General features: G+C 41.0%; 1 protein-coding gene across 2 annotated transcripts in view; it reads left to right on the plus strand.

The window, feature by feature from the left end:
- The first annotated feature begins 1064 nt into the window (after positions 1-1064).
- Positions 1065-13393, plus strand: part of etv6 (ETS variant transcription factor 6) — a 32348-nt gene continuing 20019 nt past the window's right edge. Inside the window, exons 1-2 of one of the 2 annotated variants that reach the window (XM_079263482.1) lie at positions 1065-1356; positions 4587-4716. In XM_079263482.1, coding sequence (XP_079119608.1) covers positions 1327-1356; positions 4587-4716 — 160 coding nt within the window. In that variant the 5' untranslated portion in view covers positions 1065-1326. The remainder of the gene's footprint in view (positions 1357-4586; positions 4717-13393) is intronic. The other variant, XM_079263483.1, reaches the window with a different exon arrangement.

The raw sequence follows: 13393 nt of genomic DNA on the forward strand, positions 1-13393 counted from the left end.
CTAAATGCCGCTTCTCCATGTTTAGTCTGGACTCTGGTCTGGACTAGTTGACCCGAGTCTTTGGATCGAAGAGCTCTGCTTGGTTTATATTCTCTGAACATATCACAGATCTATTCTGGTCCTAAACTATTCTGGGATTTGTAAACAATCAGCAGGGTTTTGAAATCTATCCTGTGATTGACTGGAAACCAGTGTAAAGATTTTAAAACTGGTGTGATGTGTCGAGACCTCTTAGTCCTAGTTAAAGAACTAAGAGGTCTTTAACCAATAACAATGGTATGACAAGTATTATGATGTCATGAAAGTATATTGCAAGATGCAATCATAAAGGAGCCTTAGGAGGAGGTCATTTTTCAGTAGTCTGGAGAAATGTTTTGAAGCTGGACCTGTCAGTGAAGATTTATTCCCATGCGCAGAACTTTATGTCTGATGCAGGAAAGACCCACTTAAAATCCATGTATGAATAAACAGATGATGATTTTATTTGTTGGTGCACGCTCGATTTTTCTCACTAGCAGTCCAGGACAAAATCTCTGTCTGATGGCTTACGTAACATTAATTACCAAGATGTTACTACTGAGGAACACCTGAAAGGACTAAATGGGTACAAAGGTTGTGAATTCATCATTTGTCTCTTCTTTACTTTTGCTCCGGAGTTTCATACTGAGGATAATCGAATTAAACCACAGTAGTTAAACCTATTGTGTAAATGCATTTGCTTTAAGCTTTCATTGAAATAAATAATTAAACAGAAAATCGCTCTGTCCGTCTGTCTTTCTGTCTCTTAAGCCTATAGCTGTGTGTATGTGTGTGTGTGCGTGTGTGTGTGTGCAAGGCGATCTGCTGCGATTTCCTGCTTCGGGTTTCCCTTTAAAAGGGGGCAAGGCTCATTGCTGGGAATTCACGTCATTTCGCCGTTTTACACACATCCAGATCAATGAGAGAGAGAGACAGAGAGAGACAGAGAGAGAGAGAGAGAGAGAGAGAGAGAGAGAGGCGTCTCGCTCTTCCAGGAAGGGATTATTAACCAGCGAGCTGCCGACATGTGAAGGGAAACACACGCAGACAAAAGAAGTTTTCACACCAACAGCCGCGCCATGGAACCGGCCCGCACATAAAGGGGAAAAAAAAGGAAAGCTAGAAAAGGAAAAGAAAAAGAAGCGGGCTACATGAACATAACTTCTCTCCCAACAACAAGCCGAGCAGTCGGACTGGCGCTCCTGCTGCAGCTGTGCGGCTTCCTATAGGAGAGCAGCGGAGATACAAGAGCGGAGCACGACGGAAAAGTGGAAGGAGAGAGGAGGGGAGAGAACTTGACGGGAGATAATGTCTGAATCCTCCTCCGCCGCGAATAAGGTAACACCGTCGGCTTGTTTCCTCTCTCTATCTTTTTACTTTGAGCTTGAAAGCTCGCATGGCTGTAAAAGGGAAAAGCTCCACAGCTGCGGACGTGGAGCTCAGCAGCGCAGCAGGCTGTAGCGCCATTCACTTGAGGCTCGCGCGTTTGTTTTTGCTCGTCATCTGTTGCTCGCGGCCCCACGCGCTCACTTCGCCCCCAATCCGCTGTGACTGTGGCGACAAGAAGTCGTGACAATACCTCCGACTTACCGGCAGAAAAAGTGCTGGGGGGGGGGCCCGTGTGGGAAGGGAGGAAGGAGCGTGTTGGAACATGAGCACGAGCGCAAACGGCGCTTCAGTGAGGAGGGAAAAAAAAAAGAGACCACAACAATAGGGTTGGATAGGAGTTGAGAGTGGTTGAACTCATAAGTGCTTCAAGAAAGAAGCAAAGTTTGAGCTGCAGAAGATAATGAATTGGGTGATATAGATGCCTTTTTGTAAATCTCGTGTTTGCAGAAAACAATAAACTTGGAGGTTTTAAACCTGGAGAAAGACAACAAATATCTCATAATGAATTAAAACCATCAAAAATAAGGAAAAATGAAAGGATTTAGGCTTCAGTATGCTGGTTAGACCAACACCTTTCACGTGGTGCAACCTTAATGATCCTGTTATTAATCAGTCATGAAACAAATCCATAAGTGTAACCCTAAAAAAAAAAAAAAAAAAGGACACAGGTGATTCAAGCCAAAACTAACCAACACAGACTTCCTCTGAGCACTTGAAAATGAACGGATTGGTTTGCAATTTGATATCTGATTAACTGCTTTGGGGTCTGTGTTTTCTGTTTTGCTTATGATTATTTGGTTTGCGTCTGTTGGCCAGACAAAAAGCACCAGAAGAGTTTATATTTTTGTACAGTCATGCAGCTTCAAGATCAGAAATGGGATAATTAGTGAAAATAAAAGTAGTGTTTTTTTTTCTCGGTTGGGGGGATGGTCTGCACATTAATGAGTCTGATGTCAGTGCACCATTGATGAAGTATGAGCAGCACTGAACTTCAAGAAGTTTCACTTCTGACAGTGAGAGTGGACGTCTTCCCCCTCATTTTGACTCTACAGCAGCAAAGTTCCTTCACTAATTACTTTGTCTTTATCACAAACGTCCTCCCCGTTGTCACCATATCTGCAAAAAACTGACCCATCTGAAGATGCTGGGTGGCTGGATGCTTAGCACAGAGGAGAGATGGGGTTTTTTTTTTTACTGAGAGGAGGAGGAAATAAGGGGGCAGAGAGATTATTGCATGGCTTCCACAGGAAATTCCTGGTACATGTTGTTGGCATGCAGATCTCAAAGTGGCTGGGTGGTGACAGCAGGCTGAGACCAAGGGAAGAGAAAAGTAAAAATAAAAGCACCTAACAAAACCCGATCTTCATTTTCTCATGAAATTCAGGTGGGTTTATGTGCTGTGTGTACTTGCAGGAAAGGAAGCCAGTCAACAGAGGGTGACCGCAGGCTGGAAAAAAAACCACATGTAGTAACCTAGATTTGGTGCTGTAGGTGTCCTGTATGGTAAAAGAGATGTCAAAGCCTGCAAAGAGATGTAAAAAAAAAAGACAAATTCTCACTTTGAATTTACTTATTTTTTACTAATGCAGAGATAAAAATTTGGCTTCTGATAATGATACCTGTGGAAGTCATGATTTTTGAAGTTTTTTGCCTTAGTGAGTGCGTTTCCATTCCGTTTATACTCCCGGGTTTTGACTGAAGCATAATACAGTAGGTTGGAAATGTCTTTAGCTGTTTACACTGTTTCCCATTTTCCTGACTTGTTATGCGACAGATAAAACAAACAAGCAGCTTATGAGACAACAGACTGGTAACACACACTGTTACTGTTTTTTTCTGTTACTTCAGGTTAAATCCTGGAACTGAAACTATGTGCAGAGTGTGTGCAGAGCACCTAGACAACACCAGTCCAACACACACATGCAGGGATGATATGACTTGCAGTATGAAACATTTACACGGCATCCACTCAGGGACATAACTGATTTTGCTTTAAATGTTTTGTGTGAAGACAGTTGTTTTTATTTTCTAAATGTGCTTAAAAAAAAAAAAAAAAAAACACGGAATATGCTGCTCTATGTGTGCCTGGCTTCAAGTGTCACTGCAATGCTGCCACAGAAATACAATGTTGTGGGAGTTTTGGCATGCAGGTTCAGGGAAGGGTGAGGCTATGGGGTCATTGGTTAGGAAAGACGTGAATAGGTTGAAACTACAGATCTGAAACTGTGACATTTTCTTATTTAATAGCATTGAAACCCCGTTTCAAAAACAAGCTTTTTTGTTTTTATGTGAATGAAAAGTCTTAAAAAAATGAATTGGATGCATCTAAACTCATCTGTGTGGACAGGACCACCTTATTTCCAAGCACTTAGCATGATTCAAAAAGGAAAAAAAAAAAACAGACCAGACCGGGCCAGATGGAAGCCCCACCCCGGGCTTCCATCTGGCCCGGGGTGGGATGGTATGGATGTTTTAAGAGACTATTTTGAAAGTAAATACAGGTGGAAATAATGATAATCCTTTAACTTGTTTCGCATAAATCAACAAAAATTGTCACATTTTGGTGCCTTGTTCCCATCTCCCTGCAAATTTAATGCCTGTTGAATAACTTTATGATGCTACATGAAGATCGGACTGTTTCTTTTCAAGCTTTTTCCAAAATTTAGACAGGAATTGATTCAGTCAGAATATATAAATACATTTTAAAAATCTATTGATAAAAGAGGCTTGATGTGGTTTGGTGGATTTTTCTGCAAAATGAATTATGAAAAAAAACTTCAACAACAAATCAGTTGAAGATGAAGCTGACAGGCTAAAATAATAAAAAAAAAATCCTGCTGGGCCAAACGGTTAAATTCTGCTTCAAGTAATATTTAGATTTTATACCGTTGCACCCAAGCATTGAAGAGTCAGAGGTTCAAATTCTGCACCGACTTGCTTGGCTCCTCGCTGTCTTGCATAGTGCCTGATGCTAAAAGTTTTGCAGAAAGTGACACCGCAGCTCAACGGGTTTGTGCATCCGTTTATCAGAGACACGCTCCTCTTTTGTGCGCTGGGTGTAGTGGTTGTTGTGGGTGCATGGAGAGGTGAGGTGAGTCGGCGTGGAGCTGTTTGGGTTCAGGGCTGGTGCATCGTGGAGCTTTGTGAGCCATGCTTTGTGTCTCTGTGTCTATTCATAGCAGGAGAGGAGCTCTTTCAGTCCTTCCGCGAACCCGCTGCCAAACTCCACTTCCTCCCCCGTCCATGCTCCCGCCGCGAGGCCAGCCAGCCGAATGGAGGACGAGCCTGCCAGGCTGCCCGCGCACCTGCGTGAGTCACACACACTCGCACACACAGATGACCACTGACTCCTACACGCATCAATCATTTGGTCAACTGAACACACACATATATATATATATATATATTATATATATATAAATAAAGAAAGATTCAGATGGTCAGATTTAGATCTTTTTTTTAATTTATTTTTCTTCTCATACTAAAAATCAGCTGTCAGTCATGCTGTATGGAGGATTTTCCTGTTGACACAGTCTGAGCAGCATCAAGCAGATTAAGCTGAGCAAACACACCAATATTAAAGGAAGCACTGACATGAATTAAAAGGTTCTGAAATATTACTTTAAAAGAGTTCAAACCCCTCACGATCAGACAGGATGATTGAGGGAGAGGGGAAAGAAGAAGAAGCAGCAGGAGAAAGAATGGCCTGGTGTGTCAGACGGAGAAAGAAGCTGACAATTAGTGTCGGCGTACAAACACGTAATGTTTACATCTCTAACATATTAATCTGCATTACCTATGAAATTTAAGTTAGATGTAGGGCTGGGCGATATGACGATATATATTGTTTGGGTGATAGAAAATGTCTATCATTTCATACGAGGCTCTATCGTTTACACCTCGATAAGGTGCCTTACAGCAGTATTTTACGTCAAGAGGCGCTTTACGGCATGCACACTGCAATATAAAAACAAACATGGAGAAAGCAGGTAGCAGACGTGTTTCAGAGCAGAATAATTCACTAAAAGATGACCGGCCAACTAAAACTGACGAGCTCGTTCATAAAAGAGGGGAAATTTCTGGCACATTGGATGCAGTTTGGGTATAAAAAGACTGACGCGGAACCGACTACGGACTCAGACTATGGACTCAGACTACGGACTCCAACACAACTACCCATTACTCATTTTAGCACCTGCACAAGAATTTGGATAAAGAATACAGAATAATGAATAGAGTCAACGAGCAAAATCTGCAAAAGGAGCGTCAAATAGTGGTGAAAGCGCTCATAATAAACTCTAGACGTAAACGCTGCAACAGGCATTTACCCATGAAACGTCATACTGCCGTAGTTCCTGCAGATGGAAGGAGATCACTGCTGCCGTTGTCAACCATGTTTAACAAATAACTGATGAGTGGCACAAAATGGCACAATTTTATATTGTTATGTATTTTATTATGGGGATATAAAATGAGCTATATCGTTATATAAGGTTTTGGTCATATCGCCCAGCCCGAGTTAGAGGCACCCTTGATCATCTTTAATCACACCAACAGGATGAACCAATGCTTGCAGATTGATGTAAGTAACTGAACTGGTGGGGCGATGCAGTGAGGTTGCGAAATGGAATAAAACTGCGTCTGATGTGAACTTCAGATTGTTTGCAGCTCTGTTGAAAACAACTGAGTCATAGTTGATTGAAACAGTGGCGTTGTTGCCATTTTTTGAATGACTAAAATGTGCTTGTCTTGGAGCAATGTTGAATTTACGACCATTAAAACCAAACTTGAATAAACATCTGTCTTACCTGTTGGACATCCGTCTTTCGGCAAGTGTGTAAGAGAAAAAATGTTTTTATCTGGGGAACAGGAAGATGACCAAAAAGTTTCGGCAAACCTTTTTCACCTCAAACTATTCTCTCATTTCCCTACTTTCAGATACTCATTCACTGTTCATCTCTTCTTCTTTTCTCTTGCCCACCATGCTCAGATACGCCAGGTTGAATGTTATTGGCTCATAGCAGTATACCATCACTGTACGCTTTCAAGCTGTGTAACACAGCAGTCATCTCGAAGTTGCAACTCTTTCTACAAAAATGTCAAATGTCGGTATGCGGAGGTATTTTGGAGTAACTGGCAGAACTGGTTTTGTGGTAGCTAACTTTGCCAAATTTTTGGAACGATTCTTCCTTGTCAAATTCCAAGCGCTCTCCACGAGTCTATGAGTCCATAACGATCGCGGTATAGAGATTTATGAGTTATTCACTGGTTCCAGTGCTCGTTCAGAGCCAAACTAAGCACTGGTTCTTTGGCTTTTGACCGCCAAAGCATCGGCTCCTGGCTCACAAAACTGGTTCTGTTCATGCACAAAGTCTTTGCTGGGCCAGAGAAGCACTTCACGTTGTTTGCGTTGCCCTTGTTAGGGGTAGGGAAACCTGCCAGAACTGGTTCTTTGGAAGCACCAGAGTTGAACCAGCTAAGCACCGGCTCTGGCACCAGCACGGTTTGGTGGAAAGTAGCTGAAGTTAGTCGACTACTCTGCTGTGACAACCAGTGGTTGGATTTTGCACCTTCAAAGACGCACAAAGGGGATGAGAACAAGGTTCTCCAGAAGCATACAGCCTCTTTGTGCTAACTCCACCAGCTTGATGCCGTGGTGATCTTTAGCTGTGTGCAAATGATGCAGACCCGCTTCATTTTTAGTGTGCACAAAGAAAAGTTGCAAAAATGACCAGTGAGCTCCAGTTAATTTGCTGCACTGCAGAATTTTGTTCTTTATCTGTGTCTGCAAGCAAACAGGTAAAAAAGTACAGATTTAAGATTATGTCTGAAAGAAATTTGCAAGGAAGGAAGTACACTCAGCATGATGCATTTGTTTGAGTGTGTTACAAGTATTTGATTAGCTATTTATATATATTTTTTGTTGACTTGACCAATGAGTGGAAGCGAGATGGTTTACTAAGATTAAAGCTGTTGACATGTTGAGGAAAACAACATGAGCCGCAGCAGTCCCAGCTGTTCTGAGATTTAAGTTTGGTTGCATCTGCCTGTTAATCTCTCACCCAATCATAACGGAGGTGGGGCTGGAGTGGGACCAGAAAGATTGACTCACAGTTCAAAGAGTAAACTGGAGCTTCTTCATCCACACACCTGTCAATGTTTAACCAGCTTTTTTTTTGTTTTTCTAGTTGAGTGTGAAGTTCAGGGCTTTTTGCGGGGCTCCGTTTTGAGCGGCTGCACTGGCTGAAGCTGGATGAGATGAACAGGAAACCCCTTCAGCGCACTTCCTCTTTTGCATTGTTGCAGAAAAAGGAAGAAGGCCCAACAGGTCCGCGTTGGGCTTCCTGTCAAGTAAACCAGTGGGTCAGTTCACATCCGCAGACGTGTGGAAGTGTTTTAATGAGATGTTAAACACAGTTCCACACATACTCGTCTCTCACACACTTGCAAGTCAGGAAGAGGTTTCATTTTTCCTCTTCTTGTTTGGTTTCTGCGCTGCTGCTGGTGAAGAGTGTCTGTTGTTTTTCAAACAGAAAGTGACTCGTCTCCGTCACGACTCTCACCGTCCAAAACATCCCGGCTCGTCCCTTCTCATCCGTGTTGTCTAAATGCACATGCTGGAAAACAAGCTGTCTGTTAACCGACACGCTCAGAGGGAGATGTGTCCTGGGCAAGGGGGAGGTGGAGGGAAAGAGAAGAGAAAGAAGAGGAGGAGGACAGGGGGAGTGGAGGAGGAGGAGAGGGGTGAAAAAAGACAGAAAGAAAAAGAATGAGGGAGGAAATTGCAGTGTGGGCAGAAATCCGCCTTCTCCATTTCCTGAGGAGGAAGTGGATTAGATCGGGGAGAGTTGCAGCCTGCTCCTCACAGTAAAGAATGCTACCAGGCTCAGTTTTTAACCCTTTCAGCCAGACATCAATAAACACAGTAAACCCACTGGAGGAACAGTTGGAATAAACATGTTTTTGTGCTCGCAGCTTTTCTTCATTTGCTTTGGTTGGATCTTTTCCTTTCACATTTTTTTAAAAAATTCTTATCAGATAATATCAGTCTAATAGGGCTTTTTTCCTCATTAAGTAGACATGAATTTTGTATAGAAGCACGTCACAGCTTGTATTTAGTGTCAATAAATTCAGTATATTAAAATGTAAACTTTAAGGACAAGAAAGTATGTATATGTAGAAAAAAAAATTTCAATCTCAAATATTTAAAAAAAACTTAACATACAAATAGCATGGAAAGCACAAAACGAATATGCATAAAACAGAAATAAAATGAAAATAAGAATTCAGAGCACAAATATAAAAATGAAATTGGATATATTTATTGATTAATTCAGAACAAAAAAATTAAATTAAATAGATAAAATAAATAAATAAAATAAACCAAGATGACATACATCTAAATTATCCAAAACACCAAGTCTCCATACTGTGTGATGTGAAAAATAAAAGGCAGTATTTAAAACAAACAACTAAAATCTGATTTAATTAAAGAATCTGAGTTTTAAAATAAAGTAAATTTTCAAAATAAAGTAAATTTGGTTGAGACTCACCTTTATTTAAAACAAACATTTCGTGAGGTATTGTAATAAGCTCATAATTCATTTTAGAATTTAAGCTCCCAAACAACTTCAACCGGCTCATGCCTCTGATTTAGTTTTATATCTAAATCTAGTAACTCAGAAACTCACAACCTTGAAAAATAATCATGATAAAACAAAAACGTATTGTGTTTTGCTAAATGACCAATGAAGGAAGGTTTGAGAAATATAACTTTTTAAAATGTAGCTTCCTTATTTTCAAAAGACCAAAAGTAATCAGACAGTTAACATTAAAACTGTTTCATCAGTCAAGCCGGTAAAATGAAGTGTGACATTTGTAATCTGTTGCTGTACAACCACAGCATGCAGTCAGTGAATGAAACCAACATCCTTTGGCTAAAAAAAGAGAATAAGTCCATCATGGAAGTTTTAGGAGTGACAACATAAACAGCTTGGGAACTTTAAAAGGCCTATAGATAAGAACAGAGGTGGAGGATTGCAGGATCCACCCAAGTGACAGACACTCTTCAGAAAGTAGGTATATCAGTATCTAAGTTTACCATAAAGAGAAGACTTCATGATGACACGTGCGGATGTTCACTACAAAGTGCAAACCAGCATCAAGAATAGAAAGTTCATCTATTACACCTGAGTTGTTTAATTTAAAATTCATTTTATGCAAAGTCCAAATCTTCAAAACTGTTATTGTCCAAATATTTGGCCAAAACTGTATTCAGGAGCTGCCGTCTACAAACTTTATGTATTGTATTTAGGCGCATAACTGACATTCTTATCTTAGCTTTTTATTCTGAAGATTGTCTGAACACAGAAATGATTTTTCCATGGCTTTGGGTCTACAAGGCCTTTTCAACGGCACCTTGTTGCACCTTGCAAGCATGAGGGGGAGGTAATTTAAAGACTGAAATTTGCCTGACCCCACCACAATAGATGGCATCATGTTCCCTTTCAACTCGTTAGAAACAGTTTTTTGGGAGGGACAACCTAATATACAGTACATAACTGAACTACAGACAATTTTCACTAATTCCTTCTCTTCTCCGTTACCTAACTGGAGCTACTGAGTGTGAACAGAGCAGATGGGCCAGTTTAGGTGTTGACGAACAAACAACATTAAATACACATCCTGAGGGAGCCTTCTGTCCGTCTTCTGCATTACGTTTTGACATACCTTGGTACACTCCTGAGTGAGCTTGCGTTTGGTTACCCCAATGCAGCAATTAGAGCAGTACCACAGGAAATTATAGGGGCAGTGTTGAGCACTGCAGGTTACATGCAACCAGTAAAAGGAACAAAGAAGAAGCTGGAATGTATTTCACGACCGCAAAGAAAACCACTATCTACTGTATAGTCGCCATGATTCAAAAGTGAACGCTGTACTCTGCTCTGCCTTCTCATGAATGTATTGTCTAGCAAGCATGCCAACATAAAGGATGCTGGTAAGTATGGTGGCTGTAACATTAGACAACATTTGAGCTGGACTGACTATTTACATATGCAAAGGAAGAGTAGAAGAGCCCTTCATCTGACTTTAAGAAAATCTGTTTAGAATGATGGCAGTAGGACCAACACGTTGACATAAAAAAAGAGAAAAAGTCTATTTTTAATCAAATCAATGTAATGTTTTCTTATTTAAATGAATCACTTTTAAATGCCCCCCCCCCCGCCATGTCATTAGATGTCTTAAACACAAAGTTCCATGACGTTCTTTTAAACTTTAATAAAATTTTTAACAACTCAGTAAGTCCTCCAGATGTTCTTAAGATGTTCCTTCTGAGCGTGATATACTGTCATTTGTTGCCATTTTTGTCTCTTCCGCAGACTAATGAGCTGATTCTTGCTTTTAAAATGTAACCCACACAATGCATGATGTCTTCAGTGTGTAGCCGACTTGGCTGTATTTTAAACTTCTTCCGTTCATTTTCTGAAGGTTGTAGTCGGACTGGAAATTTCCAAGGTCTAGATTGTTGTTCGTGCCTATTGTGTCATGTGACATTTCATACAGCCAACTTTAGAAATCTTTATCTGTTGCATCAATACTTCAGTAAAAGCCTGAAACGGAGATCGTTTATGGACACGACTGTCAGTTACGAGCTTTGATTCAGGACGGTATTATTCAGAAACAGAAGCATAATTTATTGCTCTGTTTTTTAGAAAAAGTCTTCCAAGGAATTGTGCTGTCACAGTGTTTTTGTTTGAAGGCAAAAGTGAAGACTGAAACTGTCCTCGGGGCCATTGTCAGCCATACATTCCGTTTTTTACCCCTATTTTAATGGAAAGCCAAGTAAACTTCTGCAAGCCTATACAGACACACACCATGAAGGCGCGCAGACGCTGATGAGCTGGATTTGTTGGGTTTTAAGTCGATCGTAACCCTGGCAGCGTCGGCCAGATTGGTGCCTACACACCGAAAAGGCTGCAAGTAATGGCTATTCGGTGGAGAAAAACAGTGAATTATGTCAGGGTCTACATCAGCTGTCTCATTTTACCACAAACATGCACAAAATAGACAAAAGCAGCGGCTGCTTGGAAGAAATATCTTCCAGGGTGATTTAAAAAAAATCCATGTCCATGGAAACAAGAATGGCTGGTTTCATTGGTGTGTGTGTGTGCACGCTCACAGCTGGGTTTGCACTGTGTATGCTCGTATGAGTGGGTGGATGAGTGCGAGTGAATCTTGTGTCTTTGTCAGAAGCTTGCCAGAGGTAATGTAGGTGTATACTGTATGTGTGTGTGTGTATGTGTGTGTGTGTGTTACCGTACATGACTGCAACCCCCTCCTCAAGTTTCCTTTGGGGTCTCTTGCTGTTGTTTTTATGGTTTGTTACCCTTTTACAGTGGGGGGAGCGAGTGTTAAAAAAAGTGCGTATTGTGTGCGTGTGTGTGTGTGTGTGTGTGTGTGTGTTAGGTCCTTCTAAAGGGGAAATTTCCTGCCCCTGGAAGCAGCTCTTGTCCTCAGGAATTTCCTGAGTGGGCAGACAGGGCTTCCTGAATAAATGTTGTTGTTGTTAGTGTGTGTGTGTGTGTGTGTGTGTGTGTGTGTGTGTGTGTGTGTGTGTGTGTGTGTGTGTGTATTTTAAGTCTCTTTTCTCCTCTGAAAGGGAAACTGTTCTCACATGCCATCGTGTGAGCTGAGCGCAGCCCCCTTCTCTTCCTGTCCGCGACACACTCCACATGGCGCTTCTAATATGGGGGTGGTGGGGTCACTGAACTTAAAACATTACCAAGCACCCACACACAAACACACACAAATAAAAAAGCACACTGATGTGTTAATTTGGGGGTTTTATAGGTAGAGAAACACAAATGTGTGTCCGGTTAATGGCATTTTTCGATTGCTTTATAAACACTTTTGTTGGTGTTGCTCTTTCTGGCTGCACAGGAAGCGATGTGTTATTTAGGAGATAAAGAAGGAGTGATAATCATGAATTTGGCTGAAAAGACCACTGCAAAAATAGATATTTTGGAGGCTGTGTCCAGAAATTCCTTATTGTGATGTCCCAAAGTTGCAACAATTGGATTGTCAGTTGTGCTAATACATTTTTATGTTGCTGACTAGACTTGACACAGTCACATTGTTAAATGTTTGAGGATATACAAGTTGTGCCCTGCGATGGACTGGCCAGGGTGTACCCTGCCTTTCGCCCAAAGACTGCTGGGATAGGCTCCGGCTTCCCCGCATCCCTTCATTGGATTAAGCGGTTAGGAAAATGAATGAATGAATGATATAGAAGTTGGGTTACATCTACAATTGGTGTGTGTGTCAATCTAGCATTCAGCTATAATTGTAAAGAAATTCATGCAGAAAAAAAAGCAGAAAAGCAGAATGATTTATGAAAAGCATTGGATCAAAAACTTCCAAACTGATCTTGTTGTAAGTGAGGAAAAACAACGATTAATGTTCTCCATTTCTTTCCAAAAATGTTCAACAGTTTATTTGTGCCAGAAACCATGTTTTTCCAAGTTTTTGATTCATGATTGTTTTTTCTCCCTATGAAATGGACCAAAATTAGCTCTGGGTGCTTTGTTGTCGTTTTGTCCAGTTGCGCAGATCTGGACTTTTATTACTTGTTGTACACTTCATTAATAAAATGCTAGAAACACTTAAATTGTGTGATGCAGTCCATTTCTGCAGGCAACTGTACGACCCAATAAAATCCCCAAAGCTAAAACTGCGTCAAACGCTATAAAACCATCAAAAACGGCTTCATAGTCAAACAGTTTGTGTTTGCATGTACTACTTCCTGTAAGATTCCTTCTAAGTGTCAAAGTGCCATTGTCTCAGTTACTGTTTAACTTAGAAGGAAAACCGCAGTGAGTCCAGTGCGCCTCAAGCTCGGGCAATGCGTCAACATCACAATTTGCTTGTAAAGTGACAAACACAGCAAACATTAGTGTAGCTACAGCAGTGGAAACAAACTACAATT

The sequence above is a fragment of the Telmatherina bonti genome (genome assembly GCF_933228915.1).
Source record: "Telmatherina bonti genome assembly, chromosome: 23".
In the NCBI taxonomy this organism is placed as follows: Eukaryota; Metazoa; Chordata; class Actinopteri; order Atheriniformes; family Telmatherinidae; genus Telmatherina; species Telmatherina bonti.